General features: G+C 44.1%; 1 protein-coding gene across 1 annotated transcript; it reads left to right on the top strand.

The window, feature by feature from the left end:
- LOC136640875 (proteinase-activated receptor 1-like) lies at positions 1–19384 on the top strand. The gene is made up of 2 exons (XM_066616255.1): positions 1–241; positions 17413–19384. Exons 1-2 carry the CDS (start codon positions 154–156, stop codon positions 18630–18632), a joined length of 1308 nt encoding a protein of 435 aa, XP_066472352.1. The 5' UTR covers positions 1–153; the 3' UTR covers positions 18633–19384.
- Positions 19385–20669: the final 1285 nt, after the last annotated feature.

The following is a 20669-nucleotide window of genomic DNA, read 5'->3' as shown; positions in this document are numbered from 1 at the left end:
GGAGGCGCGGACCTTCCCTTGTCCCCGGGTGCAGGTGGCGCGCTCGCTCCATCTCCTGTCCGCAGCGCGGCTGCCTTCCTCCGCGGACCGCGTTCCTGGGCCAGAGCTGGGTCTCTGCGGCCGCTCGCTCAGTCCTCGCCGGGTGAGGCGGCCATGGGGCGGCGGCCCGTCCTGCTGATGCTACTGGGCTGGAGTGCGGCGCTCGTCTGCCCTGTGCTTTCCCTTCCCCCGGGGCAAAATGGTGAGTAAGTGGTGCTCCCCGCTTCCCACGGGGTGGGGAAGAGAGTTCAGGCCGGAAGAGGGGCGAGTGCAGCTGAAGCCCCCACCCCGGACCAGGCACTGAACCTCATTCCCCCCCTCCCTGCACGGAGACAGAAGCCCCCTTTGATGCCCATTGAGTTGGACAGACAGCGCGGAAGTGAGTCCCTCTGATTTCAATGAAACTTACTCCCAAGTAAACCTGGGCATTAGATTGCAGTCTAAAGCTGTGGTCGTGGAGTATAGGCTCAGCTGCCATAGACATGAATAGCATTTAGTCAATGTTTCTCAAACAGTAGGTGGCGAGCCAATTTCAGGTGGGTCCCATTCATGTCAATATTTTATTTTTAATATATTAGACTTGATGCTACCATAGTATGTGACTGCATTTGGTGACATGTTACAGATCTGTACTTTTAACAGGCTACTATGTATATTCTTTTAACAATGGTTGTCAATGGGCTTACTCCTGGGTAAGAGTGGGTAGGATTGCAGCCTAGGATTGTGAAATGTTCTTGCTTGATGATGTCACTTGTAGTCATGACATCACTTCCAATGGGTCCTGTCAAATTCTCATTCTAAAAAGTGGGTCCTGGTGCTAAAAGTTTGAGAACCACTGCTCTGTGTGCTCGTATTCTTGGGAGTGGGCTTCAGTGCAACTAGGAACCAAACTTCCATTCCACCCACTGAGTTGTTTGCCTGGTCAGTGGTGTACCTAGAGGAGTGCAAAGCACTGAGTTTGCAGGGAGCCTCAGAATTTACATGCAAGCTGCCCCCCTTCTCTTCAAAGCCATTCCAGGCAGGGGGGGAAGCAAAGTGGGGGAGGGGCTGCTTGAACACCACGGTGACGCTTCCTGCAAAACTTAGTACTTTGCACCCCTCTAGCTACATGACCAGCCCCGGCCTTTACCAACCAGCTCTCTTGGCAACTTGCAAGCCAGCTCACTGCATGGATGCCAGAAAGCGAATAACCCAGACAGAACAAAGGGGGCTGCCTTTGATACTAGGATGTGCTTTAATTTGGTGGTTTACTCCTGTGTCACCCTAATTCTATGCAGCACTAGCTGGCACAAAGTTTTGATGCATCTGTTTTTATGGAGGGAAATTAAAATAGGAGCATGTTCTTACAGTGTGTTGCTCCCCCCCCCCCCAAGAAATATTTGCACAATGACCAGATGTTTGTTTGTTCTCTCACGGGAAACATGAGGGTTGTTTTTTTATTTAGGGAATGTCTTCCAGAATGGATTCCCTGCTGAGGCAGGCTGAAGTTTTCCTGAAATCTCACTGAGATCAATGGGAGATAAGCAGCCAAACTGCAGGAAGTACAGCTTCACACAATGCCCCCTTGAGATGAAAGGACAGGAAATATGAGTGTTTCACAGGTCTAGGCTTTGCTCCTCTGTTGAATTGTTTGCTGTGCTTCACCACCTTCACCAGAAAAAAGGATAGTAACAGTGTTCAGCTTGGAAAGCAGACTTCCTTGTACATAGATACGGTTACTTGAATGCATCACAAATTGGCCATCTGTACTGCTTATGGCTTTGAAAGCTTTAGAATCATCTACTGCAGTAGAATCAATTTTCACAGCCTTACTTTACGGAAGAGGAACTTAGTCCACATTCTTTGTTGACCAAGAGTACAGAGATGGAAGGAGGAGGGAATCTTGTTGCCAGCTTATCTTTACTGTTGCTGTACGTAGCTGACAAATGGCCCAACCAATGACGCCATTCTTGGTGAGTCACTTATCATCAGCAAATAAACATGTTGTTATTAAGGAGCAAACCAAATTTCATAGAAAGTATTTAATTTTGTCTCTGGGGTTTTTTTTAAACTTCAAAAAAAACTTTGTTGTACTGAGGCCTTTTGCTTCAGATTGACCACAATAAACTTGTGGTCACGTTTGTGTTGTAAAACAGTGATCTTCAACCTTTTTCGTGCCACGACCCCAATATATAAATAACTAGAGTATGGAACTGAGGACCCCATCATCAATCCTGCCCCCCTCCTAGGACCCTTTCTACATACTCCATCCACTCCTTGCCCCCGTAAGGCCCTCCCAGCACTGTTCAGTGTAACCAAGTATTCTTATTAAAGAGTGCAGAAAAAGTTATCATGAAGCCTGGCACTAGTGAAAGCTACTTTAGCACAATTGCTAAGAACCTGAGCAGGCCAGGGACACAATCTCCTGGTACCTGAAGAGGTACACCAGATGCTTTCCCCTTTAACCGATGTTGCTCTAGTCCAGTAGTCTTCAATCTTTTTATTCTTTTAAGTGGCTGTGACCCCACAACTGAGGTTTCACAACTCCATCAGGGTCCTGACTCCAAAGTTGAAGAACATTGTTGCAAACCCTCTTCAGCTTGGGCCTATATTTTAGAATACTAATTATGTTCAGAACAAGGATATGAAAAGCAATTCCACACTGCTCCTGTTTCCCTTTCTGTTCCCAGGTGATAGTGATTCCTATGACACAATGTAAGTGGTTTGAATACTAAGCAGCATGAGTGCTGTGACTGAGCATTTCTGAGGCTGGGGTGTATACTATGTGTGACATGTGAGGACACAAATTTTAAGTGGACAATACAGTTTGAATATGGGTATTAGGAAACCATTATGGATACACAGATAATAAATATAAGTTGAAAATCCCAAGAAGGCTTTTGAGTCTTTTAGCAGAATGAAAATCTATCAGTCTGAAGACCCAATCCTATTTAACTTTCCAGCACCGATGCAGCCGTGCCAATGGAATGTGCGCTGTATCCTGCGGTGGGGGGGGCAGTCACTGAGGCTTTCTCAAGGTAAGGGAATATTTGTTCCCTTATCTCGCGGCTGCATTGATATAGGAAGGTTGAATAGGACTGGGTCCTAAAACATGTAAAAGAGGAATTCTGGTAAATCAAATCCTGGAGTATGAGGTATTAAGAGATCAGTTTTATCTATTAAGTTGTAGGGGAGATATGCTTTGGTTAAAGGATAAAATCTTAACCTAAGTATAATTATTTCTTTTGAAGAAGCAAAGGGATGGGGGACCCCCCCAGCCCACACACATCGTTTGCTATATCAAAACAAATAAAAGTCATATGAATTCAAGTCAAACTAGAAAGATGCCTGTAAGTTTCTCTTTTTCTTTCATGAGGAAGAAGAGTATCTTAACTCATGTCAAAACTTATCCAGCCACTCCTCTTATATTGACTCGTATCCTGTTCATAGAGGAGTTGTTCTCCGTAATAAATGACCTATATTCAGCATTTTATTTAAAAGGGTGGGGTGTTTAAAACCTGTTTCCAGGTTTTATGAAGCCTATGTGAGATTTTTTTCCTCACTTTAAAAGCCATTTCTGCCCAACATTGCATATACGCAACAGGGATCAAATGTGTACACCTGTGGGCTGGGCGGAACTGGGTGAGATAACAGCTTTACTCCCTGATGGCTTGACTGAGGCAAACAATTCCCAGACCTTTCCAATGGCTTGTGTCTGTGGGCACAATCCTAACCAACTTTCCAGCACCGGCATAGCTGTGCCAGTGGAGCATGTGCTGCATCCTGCTGTTGGGGGGCAGTCATAGAGGCCTCCTCAAGGTAAGGCAATGTTTGTTCCCTTACCTAGGAGTTGCATTGCCCTTATGTCAGTGCCGGAAAGTTGGTTTGGATTGCAGCCTGTGTTGTACAGAGCATAAGTTGGCCCTGACAAATGTGATGTTGATAGATATGACATTCTAGTCCTTGTAAGGAAGTTCAAGTGCAGTGCAAATTTGGACTGGGTGCTTTACTCCTTATTCAAATGCAGTGGTGGGTTTAATAGCTGTACAAGAGGAGTTGGAAACCACATGGACCTGTATTTGGAACACAGTAGGCTAGTTGAAATATGTATTTCATCCTCACCAAGGTTTTGGACAGTTGCTTCCAACCAAGAGAGTAGCCATTATGTGGTTTCAGACCTCATTGATAAATTAAAGATCAATAAGTCACCAGGCCCTGATGGCATCCACCCAAGAGTTATTAAGGAATTGAAGAATGAAGTCGCTGATCTCTTGACTAAAATATGCAACTTGTCCCTCAAAACGGCCACGGTGCCAGAAGATTGGAGGATAGCAAATGTCACACCGATCTTTAAAAAGGGAAAGGGGGGAACCTGGGAAACGATAGGCCGGTCAGCCTAACATCTATACTGGGTAAGATGGTGGAATGCCTCATCAAAGATAGAATCTCAAAACACATAGATAATCCTTTCAATGTTTTACATATTCCAAGTACCCCACTGTGTAGTAAGCAGGCACATCCAGGTCAGCTCTAGGTCACATCCAGGTCATTCAGGTCAGCTCCAGGTCAGCAAAAACCCTTTTTAAGAGAGAAGCTGGCACATGCTCGCGCTCTCTGACTCTCCCCCCCCCTCCAAGGCAGAAGGTCCTCCTCCCAGGACTCTCCCCCCCTCCCATCCAACTGCTCTACAAGAAAGGTAACTATCTGCATCTGGAACCTTTTCCCTTCTTCCCCCCTTTTATCTCCCCTTCTCTCCCCATCTTTAGTCAGCAACTGGGTTTGGCAGATCAGGGACCCCTGAAATACTTCCCTACAACCTATCCTTTTCTAATTTCCTCGGATGCACCAAATACTTTTCACATGCAACCACCATAAAGCTAGGTACACTAGATGCAAGTACTAGGACCAAGACACATCATTTTTCTATGTGCATTATGTTACCTGTGTGCTTTTGTAATAACTTTTAATAAAAGATTATATTTTTATCTTTCCCTCAGTCTCCTCCTTAAGCTAAAAGGGAATTTTCTGCATTATTCTGTTTTGTTATCCAGCCTATGGTCCTGAAGTTTCCAATAAGGGCAGTGTAATTATTCCCCTATATAAAACAGCCCTTTTGGTAACAAGGGAGGGAAAGGGGAGATAAAAGGGGACTTAGAGATGGCAGAGAAATTGAATGAGTTCTTTGCATATGTCTTCACGGCAGAAGACCTCGGGCAGAGGTTAAAAGAGAAGATGTTTCAGACCTCATTGACAAATTAAAGATCAACCGGGCCCTGATGGCATCCACCCAAGAGTTATTAAGGAATTGAAGAATGAAGTTGCAGATCTCTTGACTAAAATATGCAACTTGTCTCTCAAAATGGCCACGGTGCCCGAGGATTGGAGGATAGCAAATGTCACGCCGATCTTTAAAAAGGGAAAGGGGGGGGGACCTGGGAAACGATAGGCTGGTCAGCCTAACATCTATACCGGGTAAGATGGTGGAATGCCTCATCAAAGATAGAATCTCAAAACACATAGACGAACAGGCCTTGCTGAGGGAGATTCAGCATGGCTTCTGTAAGGGTAGGTCTTGCCTCACGAACCTTTTAGAATTCTTTGAAAAGGTCAACAGGCATGTGGATGCGGGAGAACCCGTGGACATTATATATCTGGACTTTCAGAGGCGTTTGACACAGTCCCTCACCAAAGGCTACTGAAAAAACTCCACAGTCAGGGAATTAGAGGACAGGTCCTCTCATGGATTGAGAACTGGTTGAAGACCATGAAACAGAGAGTGGGTGTCAATGGGCAATTTTCACAATGGAGAGAAGTGAAAAGCGGTGTGCCCCAAGGATCTGTCTTGGGACCGGTGCTCTTCAACCTCTTCATAAATGACCTGGAGACAGGGTTGAGCAGTGAGGTGGCAAAGTTTGCAGACGACACCAAACTTTTCTGAGTGGTGAAGACCAGAAGTGATTGTGAGGAGCTCCAGAAGGATCTCTCCAAACTGTCAGAATGGGCAGCAAAATGGCACATGCGTTTCAATGTAAGTAAGTGTAAAGTCATGCACATTGGGGCAAAAAATCAAAACTTCACATATTGGCTAATGGGTTCTGAGCTGTCTGTGACAGATCAGGAGAGAGATCTTGGGGTGGTGGTGGACAAATTGATGAAAGTGTCGACCCAATGTGCGGCGGCAGTGAAGAAGGCCAATTCTATGCCTGGGATCATTAGAAAAGGTATTGAGAACAAAACAGCTAATATTATAATGCCGTTGTACAAATTGATGGTAAGGTCACACCTGGAGTATTGTGTCCAGTTCTGATCGCCACATCTTGAAAATCATATAGTAGAAATGGAAAAGGTGCAAAAGAGAGCAACTAAGATGATTGCTGGGCTGGGGCACCTTCCTTTTGAGGAAAGGCTACAGCGTTTGGGCCTCTTCAGCCTAGAAAAGAGACACCTGAGGGGGTCAAGATTGAGACATACAAAATTATGCATGGTAAGGATAAAGTGGATAGAGAGATGTTCTTTACACTTTCACATAACACCAGAACCAGGGGACATCCACTAAAATTGAGTGTTGGGAGAATTGGGACAGACAAAAGAAAATATTTCTTTACTCAGCGTGTGGTCAGTCTGTGGAACTCCTTGCCACAGGATGTGGTGATGGCATCTGGCCTGGATGCCTTTAAAAGGGGATTGGACAAGTTTCTGGAGGAAAAATCCATTACGGGTTACAAGCCAGGATGTGTATGTGCAACCTCCTGATTTTAGAAATGGGCTATATCAGAATGCCAGATGCAAGGGAGTGCACCAGGATGAGGTCTCTTGTTATCTGGTGTGCTGCCTGGGGCATCTGGTAGCCCGCTGTGAGATACAGGAAGCTAGACTAGATGGGCCTATGGCCTGATCCAGTGGGGCTGTTCTTATGTTCTTATGGTGGTTTTCTTTATTGCACACTATAAACCTTGTGCCTTAACCACCCTAGTGACAGTGCTCTGGCTATGAGTATACAGTCTTAATACTTTTCTCCTACAAATTCATATCCTGAATAGCAGCGGTGACCCTGAGCCTCCTTTTTAACCTCTCTCTCTCTCTCTCTCTTTCTCTCTCTCTCTATTTTCAATTGTTGATACTATTTACTCGTGAGAATTAGATTATTACTAGGTCTTATTTACATGCCTTTTTATCCCAAGTGATAATCTGCATCAAATTCAGTACCTCTGGAGTAATTTAGGGCCCAAACCTATCCAACTTTTCAGCACAGCTGCATCCTGTGGTGGGGAACAGTAACAGAGGCTCCCTCAAGGTAAGGGATTGATTGTTCCCTTACATTGCGGCTGCATCAGTGCTGGAAAAATGGATAGGACTGGGCCCTTAATTACAGGAGTAGTAAAAAGCAAGCACAGTTTAAATTATAAAAACAAGTTAGAGCAGTGTGCAAATTCTGTTCATCATTTGGCTGTAAACAGAACATGTCAAAGGCAATTTTTGGGTACCAATAATTAGATGGTTCTGAGTCACCTCATTTGTTCTGGAGATCATGTGGCAGTTTGGGGAATAAAAAGTAGTGATGTGTCAAATATTTTACAGCCCAATCCTATCCACACTTTCCTGGGAGTAAGCCCTGTTGACTCTAATGGAACTGACTTCTGAGTAGACATGCAAAGGATTGGGCTGTTAGTCAACACACTGCTTTATTCAGAATTGCATTTTTTTTTCCCAAAGGAAATGGTTGGTGTTTCAGATTAACTTCAAATGCAACAAGTAATTATTTTGTAAGAGCTAGATCATTTAAGGTTAACATGACTTTTAAGTGCCACACAAACAAAACACTTAGTATTATACCCCTCTGTACTAACTATACATGTTTGTGAGTAAGCCCCATGAGTTGAGTATGTATGTTGAAATGCTAAGATAGATAAAAACATTTATATTCTACATTATGAGGATACAAAGATCTTTAAATTGTATCCAGAGAAGGACACCGAGGTTATGTTCCAAGTTTTGCATACTTTGTATATGAGTATTGCTAAATGACAAAAGTACAGACTTCAATTTACTGAACTTGCCTATCAGTGCAGTAATACGTTGAGGCTGATGTGAAGTCACATGATCTTGTAATCCTTTCTTTTGTAGTATGAATATCATTCCTGTCAGAGGCCTGAATAAGCTTTTGTGATTATTCAGTAGCTTGATGGGCATTGAAACAGATTAAATTGCAAACCCCCTTAGGGAACAGGCAGTTTATTATTACTTTTAGTTACTTTGAATGTGCCATGCGCATTTATGTTTTTTCACAAATGGTAGTCTGAATCAACTTTGCTGAAGAAGAGATTTGTTGAAGCCTAGGTGTTAAGCATTTCTATTATTTTGATTCCTATTGAATTATCAAATCTCTTCCTTTTTTCCTTTCTTGTTCTTACACAAGAGTAGGGTAGACCAGGAGTGTCAAGTTTGTTTCATATAGAGGGCCGAATAACATTCATGTCTGCTGCGGGCAGAAGTGATGGAGGGAAGTGATGTCATTAGGCAGAAAATGATGTCATTAAACAGGTTATAACCAAAAATAAGCACTTTTTCTCACTCATTAGCTGCAAATTAGCTGCAACCCCTGGGGGCGGCGGATAAGAATAGGCCCTCAGTTTGGCTGTACTTGTCCTAAGAGGTGACTAAACAGCCACCAGGTAGATGGGACTCGTGAGCCTGGGAAGGCAGGTCATCTGAGAGAAGGAAAACTGATCCCAAACCTCCACTGCCTTGTGGCTACATCCAGTTATAGGAAAGGCTTCAGGAGTCAACCTCGAGGCAAAATCCGGAGCCGGAGTCCCTGAGGCAGTTCATGGCTGAACACAGTCACGTTCTGGCAACTCCTGTGACGCCGCTGGAACCAACCGTATTGGCTTCTGCCTTTCCATTGGACCATTTCAGTGACGTGGAGAGGGGGGGATTTGCTGCATGGGAAAAGTCTATCCTCCATATCTACTTTACCCAGGCTTCGCGCACTGGAGAGGACACTCTATTCCACTATTCAGAGCACGATACCATAGTCTTTCGAGACTGAAGGATGCCAACAATAGCTGCAAATGATAGAAGAGAAAACACACAAATCTTGATCGTATTTCAAGATACTGGAGAGCCCAATTTTCAAGTGGGCTGCCCTTTCAGAAGTAACACCTCAGCACTGCTCAGCAGCTGAGGGCCAGATAAAAAGCTTCCGCAGGCCACATCCGGCCCCTGGGCCTTATGTTTGACACCCCTGGGTTAGACCAATGGTAAAGGACAGAAAACCACTAAGAATGTACAATTCATATTTAGGACTAGTATATTTCTTCCATCTCCCCGTCAAGTGGCAGGACTTTAGCATGGTCCCTACACTGATGGAGATCCTCCATTTCTCTGGCTAATAAAGGCACTAAAAATCTAAATGTCTCCTGTCTACTTTCTTAGATATTGCACTTGAATTCAAATATGGAGGGAGGAAAATGCAGATCAGGTCCAATTAGAAGTACAACAAATTTTGATGAGTTCAGCTTTTCAGATGATCTTGACCTGGATCCTTTTATATTTTAAGAGTCTCTAGACATACCAGGCAGGCACCTGACACATTCCTCCTTTTGGATGCATGTGGGCACTGTGATACAATCCTTTTTAACTTAATTCCAAAATCAAAATAGAAAACAAAGGTCTTGTATGGAAGCAGGATACCAATAGGAGGATTTACACCCTGACTCAATTCAGTTCAGAAGTAAATTGAGAAGAGAGAGGTAACTGCAAGCTGGACGTAGCTTATTGGCATAGTGCTAGTGACTATACATACAGCTTTGTGCGTGTGTGCACTCGTGTTCCTGTGTGCGTGCGCTCCCAAACTTTGCCATTGCCTGGTTGCCAGATTTGGTTTGGATGCATATGATCTTCAGAAACTCTCAAAATATATTTCATGTGGGTGCTAGATGATGATTTGCTCAACTTTGTCCATCCTTACAGGGTCACTTAAAACCATAACTAGACACTGTGTACCAGGTGTTGACAGCAGAGACTGGCCATGCACTTTGCTTTGTAGGGAATTCTACAAAAAATTCAACAACAAAAAATGCTCTGAATAAACCCTGTCCAAACTGTAGGAACTTGGATTCATCTACACGCCTGAGTAATGTGAAATTTGACAGATTTGTCTGCTGCAGTTTGCTCAGTTCTTGCTCAGTTCTTGGGAAATTAATTTGGTACAAGACTTGTCTTTAGTGTCCGCCCTCAGTAACCTGATGATTTGAGTATACCTTGCAGTTTGGACAATAGTTAAGCAGGATAACCCAAAGCTATGAATGGCTACTTTGGTGGCCAAAGGAATAATCCAGTGTTGGGAACTTTTTAGTTTAGAAAAAAAGATGACAAGGGTAGAGTGACTGAAACGTACAATAGTAAGAGAAAATGCCATAGAGAAAATGGATAAAGAGAAACTTTTCTTCCTCTCGCAGCACTTGGGGCAGGGCTCATCTAATGAAAATGATTGCTGGGAAATTTAGGATGGACAAATGATGGTGGTGCTGTACTTCACACAACACATAATTAGTCTGTGGAATTCATTGCCATAAGATTGGGTGATGGCCACTAGCGTAGATGGCTTTAAAAGGGGTTTTTGAATCGATACCTTTAGGTAAGAATAACCTACGTTGTTTATATGGTAATTGGCAATTCCAATGGTGTCCAACTGTGATTAAATACTTAGGTATACAAATTTTTAAAAATATAATGCAGATTACTACTTTGAACATTAATAAATTATAAGTGAAAATTCTTTGGATCTAGACCAGGAGTGCCCAAACCCCGGCCCTAGGGCCACATGCAGTCCTCAAGGACTCCCAATGCAGACCTCAGGGAGCCCCCAGTTTCCAATGAGCCTCTGGCTTTCCGGAGATGTGCTGGAACCCCCACTGGCCCGACGCAACTGCTCTCAGCGTGAGGACGACTGTTTGACCTCTTGCATGAGCTGTGGGATGAGGGCTCCCTCCACTGCTTGCTGTTTCACATTTGTGATGCAGTAGCGGCAGCGAAGGAAGGGCCAGTCTTGCTTTGTGCAAGGCCTTTTATAGGCCTTGAGCTATTGCAAGACCTTCATTCATTCATATAAGTTCATCTTTAATATACACATTTATGTAAACTTATGTAAATTTATTCAAATTTTAAATATAAATTCTTTTTTCCCCCGGCCCCAAACCCAGTGTCAGAGAGATGATGTGGCCCTCCTGCCAAAAACTTTGGACACCCCTGATCTAGACATATGGGCACATTTAAATTTGTCTTTGTGGGGCAAAATCAGTGCCATAAAAATGAATATTATTCCCCGTATCGTATATGTGCAATTTTATATACCACATAGATATATCAGCAGATTTTACACTATATTTAGGTTTTTGTGTGATACCTTTTCTCCTAGAATCTCTTAAGTGAAGTTACAATTGTCATATGCCCCTCCCCCCCATTGTCTCTCAGTGGTCTGCTGCTGTTAAATTTTTTGATATTTTGAAACTTTTTTTGGATATTTTTGTATAGATTTTTTTCTGTCACTTCTTATTTTTCTCTCACTTGTTTCACTTTTTCACTTTCCTTATAGATAATATTATGCACTAAAATTGTATCTTTTGTATCATGCTATTCACCAATAAAAGGAAAAAGAAAAAAATCTCAGTGGACTGCGAATCTCTTAGCACTATCTTCTTTTGAGTCAGCTTTTTATAGAAGAAAACTGTGTGGATAAATTCTTGGATATTTGGAAGACTTTCTTAAATGCATGCTTAGAATGTATCATTAATGATCTTTTTTCTTTCTTTTTTCCTTTTGTTTTTCTTTTAACATATAATGTTATACTGATATTTTGATTTGCAATGTTTTTATTGTATTCTGTGTATCACAATAAAAAATGGAAAAAAGGGGGCAGTTGGACAAATACATGGAGGACAAATCTATCCATGGCTTTTAGTTATGATGGCTACATGCTGTCTCGGGGTTCAGAGGCAGTATGCCATTAAATACCAGATGCAGGGTAACAGTAACAGGAAATGGGTCTGCCTTCATCTCCTGTTGTGGGTGTCCAGAGGCTTCTGGTTGATGAGTTTGCAAAACAGGATGATGGACTTAATGGGTCTTTTTGGTGTGATCCAGCAAGGCTTGTTATTATGTTTGCTATCTTGCACTGGAATTATGAGACAAGATAAATGTTTTTTAGAATACTTATAGAGATAAAAATATTAATTTAATAGCTTTCAGCTTGTGAGAAAGGAACATATATTTATCGGCACTCTTTTATTAGGATCCAAGAAGAGTTATAATTAATGGTTTCAGCTGCAGAGGGACTATAACAAGATCAAAATATCTGATCCAGATTTTTTCCTACTTCAAGATGTCTCTTTGTTCCAGTTCCAAAAATGTAACTGCTGAGTTATAATTTCAGTTCTGCAGATTAAAACCCTGTTATACTATGGATGTTCTCTCACCCCCTTTGCCAGGTTCGATGCGGGGGGGGGGGCTTTTCTCCCTTCTGCTGCATTTTGGAGTCACCCCTTTCCAGTCTATGAGGGTCCTGCCAATCTTGGCCTAGAACATAAGAACATAAGAACATAAGAACAGCCCCACTGGATCAGGCCATAGGCCCATCTAGTCCAGCTTCCTGTATCTCACAGCGGCCCACCAAATGCCCCAGGGAGCACACCAGATAACAAGAGACCTCATCCTGGTGCTCTCCCCTACATCTGGCATTCTGACTTAACCCATTCCTAAAATCAGGAGGTTGCGCATACGCATCATGGCTTGTACCCCATAATGGATTTTTCCTCCAGAAACTCGTCCAATCCCCTTTTAAAGGCGTCTAGGCTAGACGCCAGCACCACATCCTGTGGCAAGGAGTTCCACAGACCGACCACGCGCTGAGTAAAGAAATATTTTCTTTTGTCCGTCCTAACCCGCCCAACACTCAATTTTAGTGGATGTCCCCTGGTTCTGGTATTATGTGAGAGTGTAAAGAGCATCTCCCTATCCACTCTGTCCATCCCCTGCATAATTTTGTATGTCTCAATCATGTCCCCCCTCAAGCGTCTCTTTTCTAGGCTGAAGAGGCCCAAACGCCGTAGCCTTTCCGCATAAGCCTTTCCTGTTGGGCCTTCTCCCATTGCTTCAGTGCTGCTTTGATAGGGGAGGTGGTTGCGCATCCCTGGGCTGGTGCCACTCTGTGGCTGTAGAAGCAGAGCCCCTAGCCTTGTATCCTGTCACTACAGCATCATCACTGGCTGCAGCTTTTGCAGTGGAATCTGCCTTATTGGCTTGTGCAGCTCTGCCCCCTTTTCCAGTAATGGACTCAGCCTGCCCCACACCCAGGGCAAAGTTGCGTGATGGCGCCCCCCACACTCACCAAGTGAGATGGAGCCTTGTGCAACACTAAGACCAACCAGGGAAGTGTTCTGAGGCTTCCCCACGGTCTTAAACTTTATTTCCAGAAAACCAGACGTACAGTTTCCAGTCACATTGGGAGCCTCGGTAAGGCTTCCCAAACGATCCTAGGATTGCATGAGCTCAGCGCCTGAGGCATTTGCCCCATTCACTTACCACTAAGTCCACCGTACCCTTTTCAACCCAAAGCTTGCCCTCCAGTGTGCTTGTTGGTCCTAAGCATATAAAGGCACAATCCAGAGGCACCCTTGGGCCAATGCAAGTCCCTTGCGCCAGCCCAGCATCATCACAAAAGTGGCATAAAGCACTTTTGTATCGACATAAGGGGAGGTGGACATGCGCTGACCTCCCTGCACCAACGCAGGCCCCGGAACAGGACGAGTTTGTGTTGGCCAAGCTTGGTTGGTGCAGGGATCTGGGGGGGGCATGGGGAGGGCAGGGAGGAGGCGAGAGGGAGGCATTTCGGGTTAGGGGGAGGGTGGGCGGCAGGTGGGTAAGGTGCGGTAGATGGGGCCAAGATCCGGCACTTATGCTGGATCCTAGCCCCATTCCTGGGCAGCCCAGGATAGTCCCTGGCTGCTCATATTTGTGCCACCTTGTCAGGTGGTGCAGATCTGACTAGACCCATTGGGGCTGCTGTGGCTTTTCCTTGGGTAAGGGGAAAAGTTACCTCTTTCCTCTGGCCAAGTCTCAGACAGCCCCAAACCTGTGCTGGATACAGGTTGTGGGACACTCCCACTCCCAGCAGAAGTGACCAAATTCTGCTTTTCAGGGATAGTTTTGGGACTTTGCAAAAGGAAACAGCATTTCTGGGTAAACAGGGCTTGGATCTTCTCTTTAGGTATGCAGCATAAGTTTCCTGTCCTTCCAGGAGTACACAGAAGGCTTGATTGGCTTCCCAACTGGAGAAGTTGCATCCTGGCTCTGGTTGTTAATGGGATAGACTTCTTGGCATTAGGAATCTGAAAAGAATTATCCTGGCTAATAGGCAATTATAAACATAATTTCTTATTCATCAGGACTTGTGCTTGCTGCAATTTTGTCAGAATGGAGCTCTCAGATCTGCAAGACCTTGTGGGGAAAGATGACATACAGATGCCTCTCAGTACCACAGCCTTCCTCCCTCTTAATGGCTCTTAATTAACATGACCTCTCCTGAGAGTTCAGCATCTCATCACCCCTTGCAGGGTGAGGTCCTGCTTGGCTCTCAGAGATGCCAGGCAGAAACCAAGATGAAGTTACAGTAGGGTAGGCTGCACTCGTGTTGGGGAAAAAGAGGATGTTTATAACAGCGTTTCGTACTAACACATATTTCAGTAGTTCTTGAGGAACACTCATGATGGTCTCTATTTTTTTCTGTATAACTGGTACTTTGTTTTTATTTATATGATTTCTCATTAGGTTCTTGTTGTTGTATGTTGTTACCGACAATGTATTTTGAAAACACATGTAACATGCACACTTGGGAGGAAAAACAATCTTGTGCTGGAATCCTGAGTAGTGGCCAATTGCACAGCTGTGTGTAATTCAGTAGGCAGCAGGAAAACAGAAACAAGCATGAAGATGCAAAGCATTTACTTGAGTGTGCAAAACAAAAAGGGGGTTTCAAACAGCGCCTGATAAAATAACTTGCTTACACTTTACTCTAGGCAGAAGACTATGTCTAACATTTATGCATGAGAAAACCCTGCAGTTAGAAGGATGAGTGGGGAAGAGAGAGGAACTCCTTATAAGAGAAAGGGGCCAAGTGGAAAGGGGGAAATGTGGAAAGAGAAGGGACATAGGGAGAGATTAGATTGGCATCCCAGAAGAACCCTGGAGAAGAAAGGGGAGGTTTGGGGTACAAGGGAAGAGAGGTGTGAGGAAGTTAGTGAGAAAGGTTCTGGCAGTTTAGGCCACAGCCAAAGTCTGCAGCTAGCAGCAGTTCTCTGTAGCTTGAACCAAAAGCTGCAGGCAAGGAGAGTCTAGAAACAAGCTGTGAATAAGAACATAAGAACAGCCCCACTGGATCAGGCCATAGGCCCATCTAGTCCAGCTTCCTGTATCTCACAGCGGCCCACCAAATGCCCCAGGGAGCACACCAGATAACAAGAGACCTCATCCTGGTGCCCTCCCTTGCATCTGGCATTCTGACATAACCCATTTCTAAAATCAGGAGGTTGCGCATACACATCATGGCTTGTACCCCATAATGGATTTTTCCTCCAGAAACTTGTCCAATCCCCTTTTAAAGGCGTCTAGGCTAGACGCCAGCACCACATCCTGTGGCAAGGAGTTCCACAGACCGACCACACACTGAGTAAAGAAATATTTTCTTTTGTCTGTCCTAACCCGCCCAACACTCAATTTTAGTGGATGTCCCCTGGTTCTGGTATTATGTGAGAGTGTAAAGAGCATCTCCCTATCCACTCTGTCCATTCCCTGCATAATTTTGTATGTCTCAATCATGTCCCCCCCAAGCGTCTCTTGAGATAACAAGATAATAGCTGCACTCACACAATACTCAAGCAAAGAAGGAAAGTAACAAACATGAAGCATCACAACCAGACCAAGACAAGGAAAGTAACAGAGAGCAGGTGGGTCTTTGGCAAGGCTTCACTGCAGGCCAAGGTCACCCATCATTAATCAACCATGTTGCATTGCAGGGGCTGTGGCAGCAAGCGTGCAGACCAGGTAAGCCTCCCTGGTCAGAGAGAGGCCTCAAAGAGAAAGAAAGAGGGCTAAGAAGCAAGCCCTAGCATGCAATGAGGCAGTAACCTTGAAGAGAGCAGGAAGAGGGGGATCCAAACTGCCTTTCTTGCAGGGAAGGGGCACTGAGGGGAGAAGTGGCTCACAAGGTTAGCTGACCAATACACGCTGGCTTAGCAGCTTCAGTAGTGCTGGGGGGAGGGAGAAGGCTGGAAAGGAATGGGGATTGAGGGGTGTTACAGATCCTGGGTGCTAACTGGCAGTGCTTGGTGGTGGTGCTGGGATTGCAGATGGACTGGGGGTGAATTAACCCAGTGCCAGTGGGTGAACATTCGGCAGGCCAACAGCAAGGCAGGATGTTATGAGCAAAGGAGACTGAAGAACACAAGGCACTAAAGCCAAAGATTTTTAAAGGTTTTGGCTCTGTAGGATCCTCTGGGATTCTAGGTGGGGTTGACTGAATCACGGGATCCTTTCTTACTGGTGAGGGCCTGTGCTAAGTATTGCTTTTGTTTTCCCACCCATTTGTGGGTTTGTTAGCCATTGGCTAGCTTCTGGATTGGGCTCAATCATGGGATTGGTGAGGACCTTTTGAGGTGAAAACCTCCCTTTGTTTTCTAAAAGTTTTTTTTTTCCAAAATTCACGAGTCCTTAGGACAGGGATTTTTATCTCAGGGCACATTGGCAAGACATTAAAATGGTCAAGGCACACCGTCAGTTTAAAAAGTATTAGATCCATGCATCATGAGGCAGGAAATCCCTACTTAAGGGGGTTTATATTCCTATGTCTATCTGTGGGTTACTGTGATCATGGAAACCCCATGATTCTCAGCAAGACTTTTCTCAGTCATCAGGCAAAAATACAAGGTCATGCACTGAAACAAGTTTGAATAGCATGGAGAAAGCATCTGATAAATATTTAGTGAATTACTGGATCCCTGACAATGCTGTGTTAGAATATGAAAGGTAATGAATGAGAATTTCTAGTTTTGTATTCTATTATATGCAAACAAAGTCAAACACAAGTGGGGTTGTTATGTGTCCCAAAATGTAATCTCATGTATAAGCTTCCAACACAATAACAGAAGAAAAATAAAAAGGAACTAGAAAAGAACTACCTCCCATGCTGATCTTATAGGAGAGGAAAAGTAATAGCAGTGAACCTCCCTTTTAAGATCCTGATTCTAAGCCACTAAAGTATTGCAATTCACAAAGAGTATTTCCTAATGTGTGCATGATATGTCAATGCCATGTCTAATCATCATGTTCTTTATTTCTTAGAATCTTTTTCCAAAAATGGTGGCATAATAAAAACCTTTGCTGGAAGAAGCTATACAAAAGATGACACGGTTGAAGAATTTCCGTTGCCAGCCAGTGATGAGGATACTGAAAATGATTCAAATTCTGGATCAGGGTATATCAATCCAAGTAGATCCGCTGGAATCCCACAAATACAAAATGCTGCTCTTCTTGTCTCAAAAGACGCAGAGCAATACCTGAAGAGCCCATGGTTGACGGTTTTCGTCCCTTCATTCTATACTCTGATCATTGCCTTGAGTCTCCCTCTGAACATCTTGTCAATTCTTATGTTCCTGATCAAAATGAAGGTGAAAAAGCCAGCCGTGGTGTATTTGCTCAACCTGGCTTCTGCTGACGTACTCTTTGTGAGTGTGCTGCCTTTTAAGATCTCCTATCATTTTTCTGGCAACAACTGGGCATTTGGACCTGAAATGTGCCGTGTCGTCACCGCTGCCTTCTACTGCAACATGTACTGTTCCATACTGCTGATGATGGCCATAAGCATTGACCGCTTCCTGGCAGTGGTGTACCCAATGCAGAGTTTGTCATGGCGCACTTTAAGTCGGGCCTACATTGTGTGTGTTGCCATCTGGTTTGTAGCCTTGGCTGGTGTGATCCCTCTGCTAATTACTGAGCAAACATGGATAATACCTCAATTAAACATCACTACCTGTCATGATGTGTTGCACGCAGATAGGCTTGAAGGGTATTACTTTATTTTTTTCACTATTTTCTCTTCCACTTTCTTTTTTGTGCCATTAATTATTTCTTCAGTTTGCTACGTGTGCATCATCCGGTGTCTTCGCTCTTCTGACATTGCTGCAAAACAGAGTAAGAAGAGGCGGGCTTTACTCTTGTCCATAGCTGTGTTCTCGGTTTTTATTGTGTGTTTTGGTCCAACAAATGTTCTCTTGTTAATTCATTACATATATTTTTCTTACAAACGCTACATGGATAATATCTATTTTGCCTACCTCATCTGTGTCTGTATTAGCAGTGTAAGTTGCTGCATAGATCCTTTGATCTATTACTACGCCTCTTCTGAATGCCAGCGACAGCTTAGCAATCTCTTGTGCTGTAGAGAGAGCTCTGAACCCTGCAGCAGTAGTAGTACCAGTGGCCAGTTAATAACTAGGGCTAGTCGAAGGGATACTTGTACCAGTACAGTCAGTAACAGTATCTACAGGAAGTTGCTAACATAATATTTTGTGTGCAAACTTATATTTTGTATACTTTTGGTTATACAGCTCTGTATAAGATATTGTACTGAATAATAAAGAATATTGTACTGCCATCAGTATACATTTACTACCACACGCCTGCCACTTTGATAGCTTTAGTGTGTGGGAAAGGAAAGATTATGTATTTCAAGGACCGTGATGGACAGTATAATGTTTCTGTAGGCACTCTGAAGCCATAGACCCATTGCACCCCCATGTAGAATCAGAGGGAAGGCCAGGCTTTATTCTCACTGCATCAGTATCCCCAAGGATCACACTTTTTTTTTCTGTAGGTATAAATAGCAAGCGTGCATATGTATACAGATGAAAGTAAACAGGGTTTACAATAAAAATAAGGCCTAAACCTGCTCCCTTGTGACCCTAGTCATTAGCTGTCATACCTTCAGCCCTCTCTGTAGCTCTTTGCCCTATGCAATAACTTGTGTCCTGGGTTCTGGTCATGCCAGCATGTCATAAAATGTAGAACTAGCTTTGATATATTGCAGTACAGGGCAAATCAGTGCAGCCCACGCGTGTGTTTAGGTATTCCAGTTTGTGTCTGCATATTGGGGAGGGTGAAAAGAAAGAGAGGCCAACTTGTCAACTCTTGAAGTGGAATTCAGGCATAATGGATTCTTAATACTAAAAATCAATTTGATGAAATATTTCCTGTTTTATAAGCTTTGGAACACATAATTTTTATATGTTACAAATAAAGATATATAAATCCATAACAGATTGATTCTAGAGTTTTTGCAGAATTGTGAATTGCGACTGTGGCTTACGGCATGTCGACACATCACCAGAACCACTTCAAATGATGGCACCATCGTCTTTCTCAGAGCTTGAGGGCCAAGCTAGATGCTATTTGCTGGATGTGTGTGATATTTGCCTAACAGCCAGTTTTTTATTTATAACAGCCAGTTTTTTATTCTGAAGCCCCTTTGATAAGGCAGTTTGCTGTGGAGAAGCTGTAGAGGAGGGGCAGGGTTCTTCTTCCTGCCAATTTCCCCCTGAAACTCCCACACAATCACTCCCCCTGGCAGTGTTCCAATCAGTGTTCCAATGGTTATGGAACCCAAGCGAACGAAGGACCCACTCCTATGCTGTGTACGCCAGCTCACTACTGGCACGCACTGTCACAAACATACCATAAGGCACATTTGCAGGGGTTAGTGCCAGCTGAGCACCAGAGCCTGCACTTGGGACAGCACCGATCAGAGGTCAGCGATCTGCCTGGTGGCTAAGAGGTAAGCCAGGGCAGGGGGGAGGTGGAAAGGAGGCGTTCCAGGGTGGGCAGAGCGTGGGGGGAAGGTGTGGCAGGGAGGGATCAGGGCAGGAGGTAGTAGGACCAGTGGAGCTCAGCCCCATAACCGGGCATGCAGTCTGACATGGGACTCCTTGATTCTGGCTGCCAGCTAAAGAGCCACCGCAGAATCAAGCAGCCCCATTGCAAGGCTACTTCCCTTATCCTTACAAATGTACCCTTTCCCCAAAGAGCTGCCAGTGGCTGCCCAGTTGCACTCAGGATGCTGCAGCAACTCAGGACTGGGCTCTAAAACAGCTAAGAGAGAATGGAAGGTTTAAATGCTCCATCTTGGTTTCATCTCTGCTGCAAATGACCCCTTGTCAAGGACACTCTGGAACAAAGAACAGGCCATTCAGCTAATGTGATTAGTGGACAGTGTACCACGTGTAGTTTATCCTTTAGCTCTTTTCAATCTGGGCAAGGCTTTTCTCTTCAGGTCATGATCTGGCCTTCCTCAGTATTCGTCTCCCTACAACAACCCTTTACACGTTGTTTCCTGAAGCCTCTCCAGCTCAGGCCTTAGGGTGCCATAGGTGCTTTAACAGGATTCTTGAATGTCTTGTTTTGCAAATGTGGACTTCCTTCTATTGCGTAAAATCCAACTGCATGATGTCAAAACCCTAACATGTCTGCCTAACATTCGTCCAAACTGGAGTGGCAACTTAGCTATTAGGATGTAGAGATTTCATGTTATCTCCATTATATTTTAA

The sequence above is a fragment of the Tiliqua scincoides genome, chromosome 2 (assembly GCF_035046505.1).
Source record: "Tiliqua scincoides isolate rTilSci1 chromosome 2, rTilSci1.hap2, whole genome shotgun sequence".
NCBI classification, from domain to species: domain Eukaryota; kingdom Metazoa; phylum Chordata; class Lepidosauria; order Squamata; family Scincidae; genus Tiliqua; species Tiliqua scincoides.
The sequence above is the reverse complement of the archived record's forward strand: the minus strand, read 5'-3'. Positions and strand labels throughout refer to the sequence as shown.